At 47.0% G+C, this 20,953-nt stretch overlaps 1 protein-coding gene across 2 annotated transcripts in view; it reads right to left on the bottom strand.

Annotated features, from left to right (window-relative positions):
• Window positions 1-20,953, bottom strand: part of yes1 (YES proto-oncogene 1, Src family tyrosine kinase) — a 51,699-nt gene that overhangs the window by 12,406 nt on the left and 18,340 nt on the right. The window contains exons 2-9 of one of the 2 annotated variants that reach the window (XM_080481837.1): window positions 17,232-17,519; window positions 13,747-13,846; window positions 7,628-7,726; window positions 6,754-6,857; window positions 6,184-6,333; window positions 3,984-4,139; window positions 2,075-2,254; window positions 29-105 (exon numbers count right to left, since the gene is read on the bottom strand). In XM_080481837.1, coding sequence (XP_080337963.1) covers window positions 29-105; window positions 2,075-2,254; window positions 3,984-4,139; window positions 6,184-6,333; window positions 6,754-6,857; window positions 7,628-7,726; window positions 13,747-13,846; window positions 17,232-17,511 — 1,146 coding nt within the window. In that variant the 5' untranslated portion in view covers window positions 17,512-17,519. Of the gene's footprint in view, window positions 1-28; window positions 106-2,074; window positions 2,255-3,983; window positions 4,140-6,183; window positions 6,334-6,753; window positions 6,858-7,627; window positions 7,727-13,742; window positions 13,847-17,231; window positions 17,520-20,953 lie in introns of those variants that run through there. The other variant, XM_080481838.1, reaches the window with a different exon arrangement.

Raw genomic sequence — 20,953 nt, 5'->3', positions numbered from 1 at the left:
ACACGCACACACACACACACACACACACCTGTGAGGCCATGTCCACCAGCTGAGGCAGCTTCAGGTATGTCCCGTCCCCCTCTTTCAGGAAGTCCAGCAGACTGCCTGTGAGTTCAGACACATCACACATTTTGAGTGATTCAGTCACGCAGAGCTTTTACTCTCGTTCGTATCACGCTTCGGGCGGACCACTTGCGATTGTGTTCCACTAAAGGACCCGGTTGCAATACGAGTCACACACCCAGAACCCGCTGAATCATGTCCTGAGTTTCCTCAGGAGAACCAGGAGACTGTCAGTCCGTCCTCAGGGAGCTGTACTATCATTACTATTAACATTAAAAACAGTCCCAGAAAAATGAACATGTTTATGTGAACATCTGCTGGAAGTTTGATGAAATCCAGAAACATAGTTTGGATTTCTGGATCATTTATAGCAAATTTATTTTTGATGCAGAAATCAGTTGTTTGTTAGCAATGTGTCAGAATCAGATTCAGAATCACTTCATTAATCCCTCGGTCAAATTCTTTGGCAAGGATCCACATAGAAGTAAAGAGATAGTCTGAGTAAAGTTAAATAAGTAATATTATCACTTCCGGTGTTGAGTGAAAGAGGTCTCCCGGTGTAACTGTTCATGTATCCCTGTAAACATCACGTTCTGATTTGGAGTCGTGTTTTGAACGATGGATTACGGCTTCGGTTTTGATTTGGCGGTGAAATGAGTGTTTCTAAAGCCAAAATGAGCCGTCCAGTTACGGGTGGACTGCTGCTTCTGTAACCAGCAAACTTGCTAAGATGGCGGGGGCGGCTTCAGACGAAGCCCCCGAGACTATATTAAAGAACCTGCTGGGATCGTAACTGGAGAAGCAGCGGGCCTTGCTCCAGGAAGATATGGCGGCATTAATCCTGGATTCGGTAAAACCTTTACAGACCTCGGTGGACGCACTCCGCGAGACTGTGAATAACTTTAATGGCCGCCTCACTGCTGCAGAGTCCCTGGCGGGGCAAAACTTTGAGCGTGTAACGAGCACTGAAAAAACAGTGGAGTTACTGAATACTCAGAACAAGGTGCTCCAAGACCGCCTCGATGATCTGGAGAACAGGTCCCGGAGAGTAAATCTCCAGATTACAAAGATCCCTGAGGGCAGTGAGAAAGAACTGACCGAGTTTATATCAAGGCTGCTGATGGAAAAAATGGGCCTTGGTGTCTTCTTCAAGCCTCCGGAGCTGGAGAGGGAGCACATCGGTCCCTTGACCCTAAACCTGGACCAGGAGGGAACCCCAGACCTTTTGTTGGGTGTTTTCATCGTTTTCGAGAGAAGGTGCTTCAGTGGACCATACAGAACGAGCTTCAGTACCATGGAGTGAAGCTGCGAGTTTACCCGGACCTCAGTGCCGCCACCGCGAAGAAGCGAACCACTTTCAACAAAGTCAAACAAGCTCTTCACCAGAAAGGAGTCAAGTTCAGGCTGCTGTTTCCTGCTCGCCTGAAAGTTACATACAGGGATGAATTGTTCACTTTTGAGACTCTGGAGGATCCACAGGTATTTTACAACGAGCGACTGATGGACAAGGAGTAACGTTAAGACACAGTACGGCGCTCCCAGCTGCTACCCGAGTCTGGAGTCTTCTTCCCAGCTTAACGCCACCTACAAAAATAAAAATGGCCACCGCGGCCCGTAGGAATGTTTTGGGGAGAGCAAATGAAAACTCAATTGTTCGTCTCATCAAGACCTACAAATGACGTGCTCATACCCCGGGCCTAAATCCAACAGGAAGTCCGCAATTTGAAACTCTATCTATGTATCTATCTGTCTGTCTGTCTGTCTGTCTGTAATAGAACTTTTACACCTGTGGGTGAGCCGGCTTTAGGATGAGCAGTGATTCTTGACTAAACAGTAATAAAATGTTTGCAGTTCTGGAAATTCCTCAATTAAACATAAGTCAGTTTTGATGAATGTAGAAAAGCATCCTGCGCTGAAGTGAAACTTGTTTTGTTCACCAAGATGTGAAGTGATGGGTTTCAGACCTGTGAGGTGACCTGCTATACAAGGGTTTCAAACCACGGCCGGTTACCTTTGCCCATGTACTCGGTCACTATGTAGATGGGCTCCTCGGACACCACGGCGTACAGAGGCACCAGTTTGTCATGTCGCAGCTTCTTCATGATCTGAGCCTCCTGCAGGAAGGCCTCAGGAGACATCGTGCCTGGCTTCAGGGTCTTGATGGCCACCTTAGTGGTGCCGTTCCAAGTCCCTGCATAAAAACAAAGTTGGAAATTAAATGCAATGCACGCACGCACGCACGCACGCACACACCACACACACACACACACACACACAGATATATGTTGACACATGTCCTCTACAAAGACTTGTAGACTTGTGACTTTTTTAGAGATTTCTTTATTTTTTTAAATACTGACTTTCTGTCAGTCAATCAATGAATGAGTCTAATTAACTAAAGACGGGAGTTGTTCCTCCTGGTTCTTGGTGTTTTTGTTGAACTCCAGTTACTTGAAAACCTCAAACTAAGACCGAGAAACAATTTTTGTCATTTGAATTCTCATTTGCCTCAAACTCAGAGCTGACGGTGAATAAAAACATGATGCTAATGCTAACATGACACCAACACAAAGAGCAGACTCACATGCAGTGTTTACTTTCATTCAGAGATATAAAACGCTCTCAGGTTAAACTATATTTTCAAACCATTTTTGAAGTTCATGAACATGAAATCAGCACCATCAAAACCAAAAACCAAAACAGCTCCATGAACATGCTGTGCATCACAATCCACAAGAGACCAACTCCCTATACTGAAGAGAGAGATAGAAATAGATAGATGGAGATGGAGAGAGAGAGAGAGAGAGAGAGAGCGAGCGAGAGAGAGCGAGAGACAGAGAGAGAGCGAGAGAGAGAGCGAGAGAGAGAGAGAGAGAGAGAGAGACAGAGAGAGACAGAGAGAGCGAGAGACAGAGAGAGAGAGACAGAGAGAGAGAGAGAGAGAGAGCGAGAGAGAGAGAGACAGAGAGAGAGAGAGACAGAGAGAGAGAGAGACAGAGAGAGAGAGACAGAGCGAGAGAGAGAGAGATTCCTCAGAGGAGGTTTCAGGTCCAGACTTGCTGCAGCTTAATGAAAGAGGAGAGTTGTGTTCACTTGCTTCACTGTGTGTGTGTGTGTGTGTGTGTGTGTGTGTGTGTGTGTGTGTGTGTGTGTGTGTGTGTGTGTGTGTGTGTGTGTGTGTGTGTGTGTGTGTGTGTGTGTGTGTGTGTGTGTGTGTGACTAATCTATGTTTACATCCATATGTGGGTCAATGTGACAGTGACTGAAGCTTCTCTCTCCAGGATGGCAGGCAGAAACACTTTAACCCTTCCAGAACCACTACAGTGACTCCAAAGACCTCATCTCCTGTGACACCCAGTCACAGACATCCAGTCACAGACATCCAGTCACAGACACCCAGTCACAGACAAGAATCACCCTCCTGTCACACATTTGGATCTCCTCATCAGTTCATATCAGTTCAGTTCAGACAACTTCATTAATTTGTAGCTTCCCAGTGTTCATTTATGCATCCGGTCAGTCACAACATAAATAATCAATCAATCTGTCACGTCAAAATAATCTAATAACTGACAGTGAATTCTTGTCAATCAATATTTTTTTAACGTAGAATTTTTTCTGTTTGTTTCAATTAATTGAAAATAACACTTTTATAGTCACAGCACACTAAAACAAAACCATTAATAAAACTGAAATCACTGACGATGATCATACTTTTCTGTCGACACACTGTACCAGCACGACTTTGTGATCTGCATAGTCAGCAAAAAGAAAGAAAAGTGGCGGTATCACTGTATCACTGCTGTTCGAGGGCAGGGGGCAAAACCACAGGACCCTCCCAGCTCCATGGGGACTGTGTGTGAGCAGGCTCAGAAAATAGGAAAGGCAGCAGTGGCCCCGGTTCTGTCAAAAACACTGACCCATCCAGACTTCTCCAAAGCAGCCCTGGCCCAGTTTGACCTCCAGTCGCAGGGACTCTCGAGGGATTTCCCAGGCGTCTTTAGCCAGTCCCTGAGTCTGTGGTTTCATGGTGGGACACACAGTGGTCAGCCGGTAGCACAGGCCATCAGCATGCTCTGAGAGACGGAAACAAAAGGAAACACACACTCGCATCAGCGCTGTATTGTCGGTCACAAGAAGTGTTTTCTCAAACCACTGCAATCCAGACATTATCTGAACTTTTCCTCTCTCTGGAATTCAGTTTCAGAAACATGGCTCTGAAGTATTCTCCCAATATGTAAGGACATATATTTATCACGGTGTAGTTCTTTATGAAAACATTCAGTTTTTGCAGAAAGTTGTCACACACATGTTTAACCAGCAGTCTGCAGCTGTGCAGCCGCTTTGTAGTTCTTTCTTTCTTCCTTCCTTTCTTTTATTATATGTGAATCATTGTACAGTGCATGGGGTCGAAGGAAAAGAAGAAAACAGGCATTTTTAGAGAACCAATGACCATTAGAAACAGGCGGCGGCCTGCAGATGGGGAGAGAGAGCCTGGATGTGTTTCTGTAGAAGTGTGCTGGGAATATATGATGTATAGGATGTACATGGCTATGGCTTGGATCAAGAAGATGAATAAAAGACGACGTTAAAACACTTTAAAATCCGTCTTGGACCAGTCGGAGACTCTGAGTTATGACTGCTGTGGGACTAAAACTCTGGCTTCTCATCTGCTTTTTCCTTTGAGGACCAGTTAGTTACCAGTAGTGCTGGAGAATTAGTGATACATGCTTGTGGGAACACCTAGTGCCACACCTGGCCCACAAGAACCATATCTACTAGGAACCACGACAATGGACCTTTTCGTTTCATAAGTGGGGTGATCATGTGACGTGTTGAATCTGGATTCTGCCCACAGGCTGAAAGAACCTTTCAAAAATAGCACACAACTCTTCTTTCTCAACGGCATGTTTCTGATTTCAGGACATGAGAAACAAAGCAGCAGTGAGTTAACAACGTTATGTGTAATGCTGAAGAGCAACATCAATAATATGATGGTGTGGCAGAGAGGTGATTCAGCCCCTGATGGGAATCAGGTGTGCTGCCTCACCTCTCTGCCCATAAAGGAGGAGCCACCAGACACTCGGGGTGACAGGAGGGACACAGGCTGAAACACCTGTGTGAGACTTGGTTGGTGGACATTAAGGTTTGAGTTTGTTTGGGATTTGATTTAATAAAAGTAGTTTGGTTTTTGGACAATCTGACTCTGTGTCTCTGTGGGGGAACCCGGCGGTGGCATGCTCCACTGCTACACTGACTCCCCGTCAAGCCCACAGAGCAGGAGGAGCGCCGTGGACCCGGCCGTCGCCGCGGCTGCTGTTGCCGTCCGTGGGGAACGGGCTGTCCAATCGAGGCCCCGCCTTTGTCCGCGGAGCCGGGACTGGACCTACCCGGCTGTTCTCCCGCCGGTTCTCTGGCCTTCGGCGACATGCTCCCTCCTCCGCGGAGCCGGGATCAGCCGCGCCGCACTTGGCGCCCGCCCCTCCTCCCCTTCCGGGGCCCGAACTGTCCTCCGGCGCGGTCCCCCACCGGGACAGCAGCGCGTCGGGGAGACATCCCTGCATCTCTTTCCGTTGTAGGAGCGCTGCCATCAGCTCCTGGTTCTCATCGGCGCGCCCCCGCTGCCGTCTCCGCTGGGGCCAGGGTCCTCCTCCGTGCTCTGTGGGCTTGACGGGGAGCCAGTGGAGCAGTGGAGCATGCCACTTTTATTAAATCAAATCCCAAACAAACTCAAACCTTAATGTCCGCCAACCCTGTCTCCCGCCTGTCACCTTTATGGCACAGATGGATTCTGAGATAATGATTTTAACTATTGCTGAAAAACACATTTTTCCATCCAGTCAATTATGTGGAAATGTTGGGTTTTCTCGGTAAAGTGCCTTGAAATGACTGTGTTGTATTTGGCTCTATATATATATATACTGTATATATATAAAGTTGAATTTAATTGAATTTTCAATAGTTAGGACTAAAACTACCTGCTGGAATAGACAGTCCAGATCAGAGACAATTTTGAAAAGGTCTTTCAAAGCTCTTTGACTGTCGCATTTACCCACAATACACTTCCTGCCTCAGGTTCACAAAGTAATGAAAACAGGAAAAGAAGAGCAGTCCACACACCCGTGTAATGTTTCACCAGCTTCTGGAGTGCCTCAAACTGGGCTCGCGTGGTGATGTAATAACCTCCGTTGTCCAGCTTGCGGATCTTGTAGTGTTTGACGTTGTCTCCTTTCACTTCATCCCAGTCCCGGATGGACAGAGAGTAAGCCCCTGGAAAACACAACCTTCAATCACAAGGCGTTCTCTCATGGATCGCGTATTCTCACACACACACACACACACACACACAAGCTATCAGAGGTTTCTGATATCCGCCAAAGGTCACATCTATCAGTAGTGAAAATTGGTGAAAATCTGTCATGTCGTTTTGACATAATCCTATAAAATGACCTCCTGATCCAGAATCCAAATCACCTCCAAAATTTAATGGACTCTTTCATGGCCTAACATCTATGTGTGGTGAAACTTTTGACAAAATCCATGCAGTAGTTTTGACGTAATCTTGCTAACAGATATACAGATAAACAAATATATGCCGATGATTTTATTACGTCCTTTGCGGATGTAATAAACACACACACATAAATAGAGGCTCTCTCAAATATATAAGAAAGAAGACAGAAGTATTACCTTTGGTAGTTTCACTCTCTCGTGCTAAGAAAGTTCCCCGCTGGTTCCCTGGGAGCAGTAGAAGACGCTCTGCGTCTTTTCTTCCCATTTTACCAAAGTACCATCTGCGTGAAGACGAGATTCAGTCACTCTTTTCTATCAAGCTACCTGCTTCTGCTCACTTCATCTTCACATGATCTCCATAAAGAAACAAGAGGACGTTACAGAGTACTTCAATGTGCTTTCCACAAACTGAGCTCCGTTGCTCATCCCACAAATGTTTGATTTGAGATCAGACGTCTCTTTGCGTTTTCTTTGGTGATGCTTAAGGAAACAAGCCTGAACTGAATCCAAAAAAATGTCACTTCTTTTGTTTTTGCTGAATGTTTTCATATATTTGGACGACATATTACAGCTTATAGAAAAGTCACAATAATAATCACTATTCCTGTAAATACACAGGTAAAACATAAATACCTGTCGCCTTTTAAGGCCATTTCAATTATTTCACACAGCTATTTGATCAGCATTCATAATTCATGATTATTAATATATTACAGTTAATGGTTGACACTGGAGTCCTGGAAGTTTTTTTTAACATGGCAGATCATATTATTTGGTGATTTTATTCAGTGTTAGTTTTGTTTGTCATATATTTGAATGAGTGAAAATGGGCCTCGGCCACAGAGAAACCAGGCCAAAGAGCTATAAAAGCAGGAGTCCCTCCATGTTTGTGTCACTGTGGTGAGCAGCCAGATAAAGGCCTCCATTGTTCGGCCTCAGTCACCAACATCAGTTAGTCTCAGTCACCAGTGAAATGAGAAACAAGCAGGGAGAGAGAATGACAGTGAAGAGAAACGCAAAAACAACTAAAGGTAAAGGTTTGACTGCTCACTCTTCAGCCTGGATGGAGTCGGCTGGAGCCACGTAGTTACTGGGGATGTAACCTTTCTGCCCGGTGTTGATCGAGCGCGCCTCCCACCAGTCGCCCTCCCTGAGGAGAGAAGGCAATTATAAACCAGATTCCAGAGACAAAGGAGGAATGAACTGTCCACCAACACTAAACCAGACTGAAAGCCTTGGAGGGACAGAAAACAGAAACGTCGTCACTGCATCAATCTGCAGCGGTCACAATACAACTGCTGTAACAACCACCGTTCTTTAAAACAATACTAAAAGAATACCATGTTGAATATGTGGATATGATAACTTACAAAGCAGTCTCTACGAGCCAGATTGCCTATTTTTTCCCCCAAAGATAATGAAGCCATGACACGCACTACTCTTTCTCTGATTGGCTAGTACTCTCTATTATGTCCCTCATATTTTGATAAATGTAACTGTTTAAGTTTCTGAGTTGATTTATTTGCAATTCAGGTGTAATACTCTATTCACCCAAAAGATATTGCTGTTTACTTGGTAACTTTACTTATTTAACATCTTTAAGATTTACTTTGTTTGTGGTAGTGCCACCTACTGACCACCACCTGTAAGCAGCAGGTTAGAAAAGGCCATTCTATTTCATCCTTCCACACCGCCAGAGGCGGTGCTTTAAACACTGGATGTTCCATCTCGCGCAGGTCGAGTAGTTATATCAACAGTCACCCGTGACCCCTGGATGACCCAGAGAGTCTATATCTACCAGTGTCATCAGGTGATCTGTTCCTTTCTCTCTTCTCGCAATTGCGGTTACGATCGCTTGTAGCTTCGTAACCTTAAGGTTGGCGCCGCGAGTATTCTCGTCCACTAGGAGCACTAGGAGCACACAGTCCGTGGCAGGTGAGAGCGCAGCTTGACGACTGTGACCAGTTACCAGGGGGCTGCCGGAGGTGGTAAGTACTGCGCACGTATTATCATCGGCGGAGCTAAGGTTACTCTGGATTCGCTGGATTCGCTGGTGTGTGGGGCCGAAGCGGTCTCCCAGCACGCTGCCGCTACCAGCGGACCGATGGGTTAGCACAGCTTGTACGCTGAGCGGGTGCGCTGCAGCTTTAAAAAAACATAAAAAATAGCAAGAGAACGGCTGCGTTCACCTCAGTGCTGGGCTCTCTCTATCCCCCCCTCTCCCTTGCTAACAGCAGTGTGTGCGCTGTGGTTCTGTCGGGGGTTGCTCCAGTCACATTCACTGGGCATATAGTGATTACTCTTGGCCGGTGTGCTCACAGGCCTGAGTCAAGCTTCAACATCGAAGCCACTAAAGTTAAAAAAAAAAAAAAGAAAAGCGGGTTAATTAATAATAGTTATTAGTACAACTACTTATTAATATAATTACGTTAATAATTACTGATATATCTATTAATAATCTTATTAATAGTTGCTAATATGATTACGAATAATAATTGGGATGGACTGCCATGTGTGTGTCTCCTGCATGGCCCTGCTTCAGGCAGATGATGGTCATGATCGGTGTCCAGCTTGTCTTGGCATTGACCACCTAAAAGAGGGGGCTTCCGATAATCCATGCATGAACTGCAGTTTTATGCCTTATGCTCTCCGACTCTCCAGGTTGGCTGAGGCAACGGGCACGATGGACCTGCCATCTTCAGGTCGAGCTGCTGGCGGTCTTAAGTGCGCCGCCGGTGCAAAGCTAGCTGCCACGGTGTCAGGTGATCCTCTACGGAAGGCGAGGAAGGTCAACGCTCTGGCTAACAAGGTGGATTCTCTCACCACTGAGTTTGCGCAGATTAAGGCCATCTTGCAAACTTGCTCAGTTTGCGCCAGACTTCGTGGTTAACCCCGTTTTGGGGCCATCCCACCTCCAGGAAGAGGATGCGCTGTCCACGGCAGCATCCTGTACCCTGTTTGGTGATGGTGGCGGGGATAGGCAGGATGAGGTTGCCTCACAGGCTTCTCATGCCCTTACAGAGGGTTCTAGTAGGACCTCCTCCGTAGGATCAGTGTCTAGCCATGGCACTGTGAAGCACACAAAGCGCACACAAAGCGCACAGGCTGGGAGCGCCTGGGGGTGGATGAAGCCCCCGTCCCTAACCAAACGGCGGATGCTTTCTTCAGGCAGACCCCCCCCGACCTTTGTGGCCCCTCCCTCTGACCCCTACATTGCGGAGCTCCGCAGATGCTGGCCGGACTTGAGGGTTCTCTCCCATCACACAAGCGATGGCAGAGCTCTGGCAGTCATGCACGATGCTGGCAGCTATGGGTTAGAACAGCTAGCTCCAGTTGAGCCTGCCATTGCAGCACTGATAGTTTTTCCAGATAAGGCCGTGAGACCAGATGCACGCTGCCCCCGGCCTCAGTGCAGATTGACAGACGATTTGTTGACCTGAAGTTATAACATTGCTGCCCGTATGGGACGTCTGGGTAATTCGCTGTTACACCTGGTACTGGCTCTGTCACATACTTTGCAGGACTCCGGGGCGGAGCCTTCGGCCCAGTCTGCAGACATTTGGATTGATGACCAGGGAGTTGGGCAGGCTGATGTCAACGATAACGTTAACACGTCACCAGGTCTGGCTGGCAAAGTCCCCTCTAGCCGAGTCATGCCGCAGAACACTACATTCTCTTCCCATTGCCCCTCATCACAGACAGTTCCATCGTTTTATGTTCATGGACAAGGGTTATCAGTTCAGGGTTCTGCCGTTTGGGCTCTCCCTGGCCCCACGTATATTTACCCGACGTGTGGCAGCTGCTCTGTCACCGTTACAGGCCAGTGGAGTAACGATACTCCCCTATCTGGACGACTGTCTAGTCATTTCCCCAACACGGGAGCAGGCATTGAGGGACACTGCGGCTCTCCTTAGTCACGTGGGCAATTTCGGCCACAAGGTGAATTATGCCAGGAGCAACCTCGTACCCGGCCAGGTTGCGAGGTATTTAGGGCTGGTGCTGGAGTCCTCATTATCGCGAGCTTCCCTCTCTCCAGAGCGGGTCTCCACCATCTTGGGCCTTCTACGGCGTTTCCAGCGCGGCAGCCTCATGCAGTATGGCCTTATCCTGCAGCTCATGGGGATGCTGGCCTCGGCATCCATGGCTGTACCACTCGGTCTTCTTACCCTGCGTATGGGTGAACAGCCTACAATTGGACCCCAGCACTCACCGGGACAAGGCGGTCAGGGTGTCTGCCCACTGCCTCCTTACCCTCCGATCCTGGAGGGAGAGAGCTTACTTAATGTCAGGTGTACCCTTGGGGAGCGTAGCCTCCCGCTGGGAGGTTGTCGAGACAGACGCCTCTCTTGCCTGTTGGGGGGAAGTATGGCAGTGCAGGATTATCAGGGGCCTGTGGAGTGCCCAGCAGATGCAACAGCACATAAATGTGTTCAAACTTCAGGTGGTATTCCTGGCGCTCAGGCATTTTCTACCTGTTCTAATAGATCGGCATGTTCTCGTCCGGTCGGATAATACCCCAGCCGTGTACCACCAGATCTCTGGTGTGTCTGCGGGTGGCACACCGGCTCCTCACGATGGCTTACCCAAACTTCCTCAGCATCCAGTCAATGTATGTTCCTGGTCTCGGGAACACTGCCACGGATCTCCTCTCTCGTCAGAAGCCTCCAACCAGGGAGTGGAGACTTCATCCAGAGGTGGTGACCATGATATGGGCCACGTTTGGCCGACCAGCAGTGGACCTCTTTTCACCTCAGAGGCAACGACCCACTGCCCTCTCTGGTTCTCTCTGAGAGAAGAGACCAGCCCGCTCGGGCAGGATACCCGGGCACATACCTGGCCGAGCGGCCTACTTTATGCTTTCCCTCCACTCCCCCTCATACCAGCAACACTTCACAGGTCCCAGCAGGGTGGTCACAGCCTGCTTCTGGTTGCCCCATGCTGGCCAGGAAGACCATAGTTTCCGCTGTTGATCAAACTCCTGCAGGAAACACCATGGCGTCTTCCAGAGAGGAAAGACCTCCTGTCTCAAGTCAATATGGCACCCGAGTCCAGATCACCTGAAGCTGTTCTTGTGGCCTCTACAGTTGAGGACCCACTTTTGGCATCCTGCGATGGGGCAGTTGCCCACCGTCTACCAGGTTGCTCTATGCTAACAGATGGAAGCTTTTTGTGGAGTGGTGTAACTCTCACAACGAGGTGCCAGAGACATGTTCAGTTTCACGCAGTCCATATTTGACAGAAACAAAACTACTTCCACCCTCACAGTGTATTTGGCTGCTATCTTAGCCAGTCATACCAAGGTGGATGGCCAGTCAGTGGGATCACATTATCTGGTCAAGTAGTTCCTGAAGGGGTCCAGGAGCTGCCATCATGGAACTTGCAGGCTGTCCTTCAGCCGCTTTCCCAGCCGCCCTTCGAGCCGCTTGGACACACTTATTTAAAATGGGTGTCTCTCAAGACAGCCTTCCATCTTGCTGTGGCCACAGCGCAACGTGTGGGAGAGCTGCATGCGCTGTCAGTGAGCCAGGCATGTCCGCGCTGGAAGGCGGATGACTCTGGGGTGAGTCTTAGGCCAAATCCTGCATTTCTGCCCAAGCGGTTACCCCCTCACCATGTAAACCAGCCTATCGAGTTGGCTGCCTTCAATCCTCCGGGCTCCTCAGAGGGGAAGGACGAGCCATCAACGCTGTTGCGCTTACGGCATACATGGAGGCGACAGCGAGCCTGTGAACAACAGACAGCCTTTTCGTCTGCCATGGAGGCTGTAGAAGGGGGACCGCGCTTTCTAAACAGAGACTCTCTCACTGGGTAGTGGAGGTCATTCAGCATGCCTATCGTGCACTGAGCATCCCGGTGCCTCAGGGCATAAAGTGCCATTCTACTAGAGGCATGGCTGCATCATGGGCCGCCTTGAGGGGCGTTCCCCTGCAGGACATCTGTGCTGCAGCTGCCTAGTCCTCATCCTGCACCTTTGGTTTGCACCCAAGATTATGGCATTAGCAGAGGTGGCACAGAGAGTAGTGAGGAGATCAGATAATTCTGGGAAGAAGGCTGGGTTGAGTTTTGGAGGTCTGGAGATGAGGAGAACCGTCATGGGAAGGGGCGGCTTGCAGCTAAATCCCAGACACTCGCAGGAGGGTGTTGTAGGCAGCACGATGGGAGACAGCTGTCAGTCTTTTCAATAGATGACAGCCAATCCACCACCACGGCCAGTTCTGCGAGCTGCCTCCAAGTAGCTGTAACTAGGGGGACAGGCTTCAATCAGGGCGGAGAAGACTTCAGCTGATGCCAGGTTTCGGTCAGACACAAAAAATCGAGTCCGTTCTCCCTGTTCTTCAATCAGGGAGGCTTTATTAGTTATGGATTGTGTATTGAACAGTTTGAATTTGACCAATGACTGTGGGGAGAGTCTCTGGATCGGTCGTAAAACCCTGAAATCCACTCCACGTACACTGGAATCCAGTCTGCGAAGTATGTCCAGCTGGGAGTGAGGGGATCTCGCGATATTTCCTGTGTTGTTGCATTGCAGATATCTCGTGGAATTTCCCACAATGAAGGTAGCTCGGGCTGTGGCGCTCTGATGACATGTCAGACATGTGACGGGAGTCCATAGTGATGGGATGTTTGTAGCAGAGCAGCCTGGCTTATAGTTGAGGATGAAATTCCGACAGGAGCCTCTATGAATGTAGCGGTGGAGCAGTCCATGGACTCATCATCCCCATCACCGGAGTCCTTGGACTTGAGTCGGCGGAGTTGAGAACTGGAGTAGCTGAAAGCCATGCTGACCAAGGTGGGATACTGCACACCAGACAGCATTAGCCCCGAGTACTGGAAGAGTGGTGGAGGGGAGGAGAGCTGCCCATCCAGGTGGGATCCAGAGAACCTTTTCCAGGTGAGACAATTGTTGCTGAACGTCAACTGTAGCAGGTAGGTGCCTCGCTACAGTGGCACAGGAACGTAAAAATGATCAAATTTGAAAATCGCGATCAGAACTTGAATATCGCGGGTGGAGAAGCAGTCAAAACTTAAAACTTAGAGCTAAAAATCTTAAAACTTAGAGCTTAAATATCGCAAGTGGAGAAGCGGCGAACAGTCAACACCAGCGTCCTATCACTCACTCACTCACTCACTCACTCACTCACTCACTCACTCACTCACTCACTCACTCACGTGTTGTTGATGATTTGGAAACGATCCCCTTTTTTAAACGACAGATCGTCAGTCGTTCGAGCTTCATAGTCGTACAACGCCACAAAGAATGTCACTCCACCTGAAAGAGAAGACAAACAGTCACACTGGATTCTACACACTGATTCAAGTTTGTTCATCAAGATGCAAATCAATGGCAAAAATAACAGAATTGAGTTACACTGTGCTTGAACATATGAAGTATGCACAGGAAAGTTCTGCAAACAGGATACATGTCATGTTTAAGTTCTTTTTTTATAAATAACAAGTTGTCTTTAGTATCCAATAACCTAGAGTATTTAAGCTCATTTTAGGTAACTCTGAAGCTCATTTTAGGTAACTCGTCTGAAATCAGATTTTGGTCCTTTTTTCATTAAACTTTGAAAGCTCGGTGATGGTATAACTCGTGTGTAATAGGCAGCGCCATGCAGTCCGTCGAGGCAGAGCCTCAATGTCACAGTGCACATTTCTGTCGTATGTGTTTCCTGTTTTATTTTGTAGTTCATGCTGTCGCTCGTTTCAGGCTCCTTAACTTCCCCTTCTCATGTGTGATTACTGCTCCCTGCCCCGATGTCTTTCACCTGAGTGTGTGATTGTCTTCACCTGGTGATGCCACTTTAAAGCCCCATTTCTACCGCACAAAAAGTGCAGGAATGGAATGGTATGGTCTGGTATGGTTCGGGTTTCCACCGCAAGAATTGCGGATTTTACGGAAATAACCGCTCCAAAGGTTGAAGCTTTTCAGTCACCCTTCTGTTGGGGTACTAAGGACAACAGAACGGGTCTGATTTTGAGGAGCCGTTTGCTGATTGGTCAGATTTACTACACACCCTCAATATTTTAATATGTCGGCTGTATAAATCCTCGGTTAACATATAAAGCTTTGAACTGGTTGGTTTTTTTGTTTTTTTTTAGTTTTTCTTTGCTGCACAACTTTCATGTTGGTCCCGAAAGAGCAGACGTGAGGCAGGGACGGAGACCGGGACACGGGAGCAGACGCTACGGCCGTAACCGATGCACTACCAAGTCGAACGTTGCGTTGTATCACGTCGCTCCGGAGCGACGTGATGCAGCGCGACGATCAGATTTGGACTGCGTCCACACACGGTGCACCACTACTAACCTGCACCGTCGTCTGATTATTATTAAGTCGCCTAGTGAAAATTGGAAATCTCCTCATACCTCTTTTTAACCGTGTGACGTCATCCACGGGGTTAAGGAAAAGTGGATAAGAAAGGAGAAAGGAGGGACTATTCGGAAGCTCCCCATGTTTTCACTTTTAACACAGTGGAGGATTATATAGCCAAGATCAAACTATGGTCAAACTGGACTTTCAGTCGAATTTATATGTAAAAGTAGGACCATAATAAAAAATTCTTTTAACATTCTTGTTTCTTTTCTTGCTCCAGCTCAAATATGCACAGCGCCTCCTGGCGTATTTAATGTGCAATCACAGTCACAAGAAGAACACTTCTACTACTGTTTCCCTTCATTTATGTTCACTGTGCTTGATCAGATGTGGGACTGGAACCTTCCTGATCTTTTGGATCAGTCTTGTTACAAGGACTCAACAAGGTGATCTACTGAGCTTATTCCCAAAGTGTTTTTCTAGTTAAATGCAGAATGACGATCCTTCTGTAATCACAAGTCATGTTCATTGGCGAGACATCTTTTATCAAGTCCAACTATTATTTGAGAGCAAAGCCTTGACTGAGCGACATGCAGCAGTACAGCTCCTATATTCAGTGGATGTTTGCTTTGGCCGCTCACGCTGCTTCCATATCATAGACATGTTTTGGGTGTCGGGTCAGCCTTGATGCTTTTAGCTGACTCAACATAAACGAGCAGAACATCTGGTGCTCGTTGCATCCTCGGAGTTACAGCCATTCAGTCCAGTAGAGTCATGTACTATGTTAGTTTATGTTTGAGTTTGTAAAGTTTACAGCTTTTAATGTCAGTTTTCTTGTTTTTCTTGGTTCCTTTCAGAAGACATGTCAGCTTCAATCACAAAACCAGTTTCTATAAATTGTTTTCATCTTCATCATGATTAGGGATGCACCGATACCAATACTGATACCAGTATCGGGTATTGGTTCGATACCAGGCATGAGTACTCATACTCATAAAACTGCCACCGATACCATGACACCCAATACCACTTTATGGCAGCAAGCAGTTTACAGCACTTGACTGCAAAGTGCAGGCGGCCAGTGAGGCGCGCACAGCTTGCTCAAAGCTCTGTTCCACCAAGCGCACCCCCTCCCTGGGCGGCCCACCACTCTTAAATGAATTTGGAGGAAACCCTGCGGTTTCTGACAAATCCGATCGTCGCGTTGCATCACGTCGCTCTGGAGCCAGCGAGGGTGTGCAGACACGCGGCAACCCGCGCAATGGAGCACCGGCCAGCTCCGGAGCGACGTGGCAATTGGATTTGGACTGCGTCCACACGGTGCGCCACTACTGACTTGCACCGTCGTCGGATTATTATTCCGTCACCTAGTGAAAATTGGAAATCTCCTCATACCTGGTTCAGTTCAAAGTTCAAAATTTGGAACAAAATTCACAGTTCCAAAAATGAACTAGTTCATAGTTCCTTTTTTTTCCCAATATGTTGCTGTGAGTTATTACCCTCAGAATACTGGCATTTCCCCATTGTTGCCACCCAGTCAGTCCACACTAGTAGCCAGCTGAAGCTTCCCACCTCTATATTTTAAGTACCGTGATTTCCGGACTATTGAACGTAAGCCGCACCCACCAAATTTAAAAATGAAAAAATAAGGAAATAAGGAAATGGAAAAACTGTTTCCCATACGGGATGCACCTGAACGCATCACCCACGTATCAGCAGCATGAAGCTTGTTTAACACATAAAAAGCCGAGTCGTCCACCGAGTCGTTCAAAGCATGTAAAAACATTTTTTTTTTAAAAAGTAGCGGCTTATCTTCCAGAAAGTACGGTAACCATACGAACATGAAGTATTAAGGTGGAGACAGAGTCTGAGGTAGTGGTGCCGTCTTTCATTTGTTTTTGACGCGATGCTTCGCATTTTGATGAGGTATGCGGTGGTGCCACTCTGTGGTGGCTGCTGTTGCCAGATTGGCTGTTTTCCCCCAACATGTTAAGGCTTGTTCAAGGTGAGCTTTAGCCTGGGTTTCACTGGAAGGCCCAGAAATCTGGCAACTCTCTAAAACAACGTTAAAACTGTGAGAGCGCCGTTCACTAACACCAGAATGAGCGCCGCTCACAGTGACGTTCATCAGGCAGAAACACAGAACGTTCAGTTTACAGTCGCCCAAAATGGTTCATGAACGAGCGTTCACTGAACTCGTTCAGGCACAACACTGTATATTTCAGTCATTTTATTCTTGTTCCAAAGTTGTCATTGTCTTTGCATATTTTTCAGTAGTTTTTTTCCAGAGACTTCAGACGAATCCCTCACAGTAAAGAGATGAATCTTCAGCACTGACCTGTGATGACACTGGGGAAGGGACTGCTCACAGCCACTGAGGTAAAAGAGGTGGATGCTCCACCGAAGGGTGTCATGGTCAACGACGCCCCACCGAAGGGCGTGAGGGAAACGCCATGGCTGTTGTAGGTGTTGTGTGTCTTCATGGCTGGAGAATGACCCATCAGGGTGGGGTCGGGCCCGTAGTGGCCTAAGTGGGCGTTGAGTGGCGTGCTGTCAGGGTTATCTGGCCGGTACTTCAGAGCAGGGCCTTTGTCCTCTTTACTCTTGACACAACCCATCGTCAAGCCTGCGAGGAAGAGGCAAACATCAAATGTGACATCACGCTGCATTTCTACAGAGGAAAGGCTGATCTACTGTTTACATGCTGTCTATACATAAAACATTTATATATAATGTCCATAGAAACACTGTATATAGAGACACTGTCTATCGATAAAGCATATAGATCTTGTTGGTGATGAGCCAATTTCCTCTTACTGTTGTGAGCTGTATTGTGAGCAGTGTTGCTCTACCTGATGTGGGGGTGGGAGTTGATAAGATTTTATCAATATCAATGCCATTGTCAATTCTGATTTTCTATCCAATTCCTTATCGATTCCCCTAACGATTCCTGAGTGTTTTTTTGAGGGGAAAAAAACGTAGTTTTAGACGGTCTTCCTCTCTGCCACACAGAGTAAACCATGAACATATCGTATTATTTTGTCGTTTATCGTCTCCCACATTAGACCACTTTTTCTTCTCCATTTTTCTCCTGGTTGAAGGAGCTCTGCGTCGCAGAATGTGTGACGTAATGCAACGTACCGCAATGCGACTTAAAGTCGTTCTGGGAAATGAATCGTTAAGAAGAATCTAACACATTCAAGGTGTACAATTTCGATGGAATTGATCAGTTGGAACCAGTTCCAAGTCAGAACCGGTTTTCGATTCCCATCACTAACCTGATGAGGACCAGATATCAATATATGGATCTCTGTGGTTGAGATGGGTGGAGCATTGACATCCTCACATTGAACACAGTGCTGAGTAAAAATCAATGCTGAGACAGCACAGACAGAGTCAGATGCATGGAGATTAATTGTCACAAAAGGCAGGAATATCAAAAAGGCAGGAAGGAGAGATGAAGAGGCAGATGGTTGAGTAATCCTTTGTGCTATGCTACACACATTTAATCCACACAGGACCTCAACCTCCACCCAGCATCAGCAGTCCAACACAGAAACACACTTTCATTAACAACGGGATGCGTCTTACGTGATGCAGACATGATTTAACAAAAGTGGCGAGACAGACCTCATGATGTCCGCCATTATTAGGGACCGAGCACAAAGGCCGAAGCCTCCAAAGGAGGCCTGGGCCTGGAGGCCAGGACCCTATTGTTTTTGTAATGTTTCTTCTTATTATTAGTTTTTTGCAAAAAACCTGTATAAAACCCCCCTAAACATACACAAAAACTCCCCAAATTTGACATACTCATTAACACTGGATACTGCACACGTAGGTCTGGGTTGAACCAGAGAGGTGATAACCTGCTTCGGATTACCGCTAATCAGGATCACGCGTGTCTGGATAAGTCAACCCAGAAAACAGAGAGAGAGATCCTGGATATGTTTATCACGGTTCGTAGTACTGGACTGATTAAATTCAAACTTTACAAACATTACTGAAACAAGTCAACTGTAGGCAAGGACTCTATTGTTTTTGTAATTATTGTGCCTGCCTTTGGGAAGGTGCAAAGATTACTATTCCTAGGATCCGAGGTTCCCTGTTTATTTTTCTTCTTCGTCTTCTTCTTCGTCTTCTTATTCTTCTTGTTCCGCCGAACCCTTTGGTGAGGAACTAGTCCCGGACAGTTGGGAGCACGTACACACAAAGCACATCAAAAGGTGCGGAAAATTCGGGACAGGTGTGGAATGACTTTTATAAGCGGTACGGCTAAGCATTTCTGAAAAAATGGCCAAAAACTGCAAAATTATTTTATATTTAAAGCGGATGGGAGCTGAGGGAAAAACCAACAAAAATCCTCACTTTTCAATGGCAGCTCATGTCGCCATACTTACAGCCAGAGACTTGATTATGATTGAATACATCTTTTTCATATCTAAAACCAATTGTATTCTGTGAGCCTTTAAGGTGGATAAAGTTCTCAGCCGTTTTTGCAGTTTAACATGGGTGTGTATGTGATGAGCCAGAGTGACGCATAAATAATTTAGAGTGTGACCGGCTGTAGACTTCACAACAAAAAAAAAAACGTCTTTAACTCATCTTTATGGCCACATTTCCTCTTTTAATGTAAACAAAACGTAGCTACAGGTCTTGCGCTTCTAAGAAGTGGTCCCTTATGTCTGTTCGATGAACGGTTCTCTCTGAAAAAGCCTTCAAGTGCAGCAAGTAACAGATTTTCAGTGATCGGAGACGGAGCACTGTTAAGACACGGACTATGTGTCCATCAACTTCTTCTGATGCTGACCGTGAAGAAATTTTTCAAATAAGTACAATGGCTCTCGATCCTCAATGACTTGTTCGGGAGGTGCGGATCCACTCTCGCTTCTTGCAAACTCATGCAGTTCGAGGGGGGAGGGGGTCATCTCTCTCTCAAACATAGTGATTTTCAGGAAGATAACAGGTACAAGCCTAGCATTCTAGTTAGCATGCAAAAAAGTTTGTTCAATTGAGCTGATATTTGGGGGGGCGGCCTAAAGGGAGGGTTAGGGTTACGGATCTCTAGCTAATTGGCTAGGTCCCGCCCACTTTTGACCCCGCCCTAGGGTTACCGGACCGACCCTGGCTGAAAAATGATAACATGTGTTATGTTGGCGAGCTGACGCGGTGACTCACGCCATGCGAATGTGCCCTGACGTCGGTCGGCAGTTCGATTGAACTGATATTTGGGAGGTGGCCTAAAGGGGGGGGGGTTACAGATCACTAGCTAATTGGCCGGGTCCCGCCTATTCTTGACCCCGCCCTAGGGTTAGGGCTACGGTACCGACCCTGGCTGAAAAATGTGTTTTGTTGATGAGCTGACGTGCTGACTCACGCGTGCCGTGACGTGGGTTGGCAGCGGGGGCAGGAACAAAAAAAACTTTCTAATGTTTCTTATGGTTTCTTGTTCCGCCGTGTCATTAGAGCCAAATTTGACCCCCTAAACACACTCAAAAGTTCAGCAAACTTGGCACACTCATTAAGACTGGTGAAAAATTTAAGAAAAAGTAAAACATAGCTAAAATGTGCTCTCTGGTGCCACCTAGAAACACTAAAATGTCCACCACGGCCCGTAGGAATGTTGTAGAAAGATCAAACCAAAAGTCCTTTGTTCGCCTCATTCAGACCGAAAAATCACATGTGATTCCCCTGACCTAAATCCAACAGGAAGTCCGCAATTTGCCTTTCAAAATCAGATTTTCACCCAAAAAAAGGCCATCACGCAAACGCTATCTCCTCTGAGGGCGAATATAGTATCGGCTTCAAAACACAATTATATGACAGAGAAGACGCTCCTGCTCAAAACTTCTGTACAACTTTTTGACCAATCGAGCGGTTTTGATTTTATTAAGTGTCAAAGATCTGAACCCCAAATCCCGCTGCCTGCCTCCTCCCATTCATGGGGGAAAAAAAAACAGTCTAAGCAAAGTCTCTTGATAGAACACCTCGAACAAGTGGGGACTGTGGCTAAACCGTGACTAAATCAACAAAGCGAGCCGATCAGAAGTACGACAAGAACCT

Source organism: Lipophrys pholis (assembly GCF_963383615.2).
Source record: "Lipophrys pholis genome assembly, chromosome: 1".
NCBI lineage: Eukaryota > Metazoa > Chordata > Actinopteri > Blenniiformes > Blenniidae > Lipophrys > Lipophrys pholis.
This window is presented reverse-complemented; position numbering and strand designations above follow the sequence as displayed.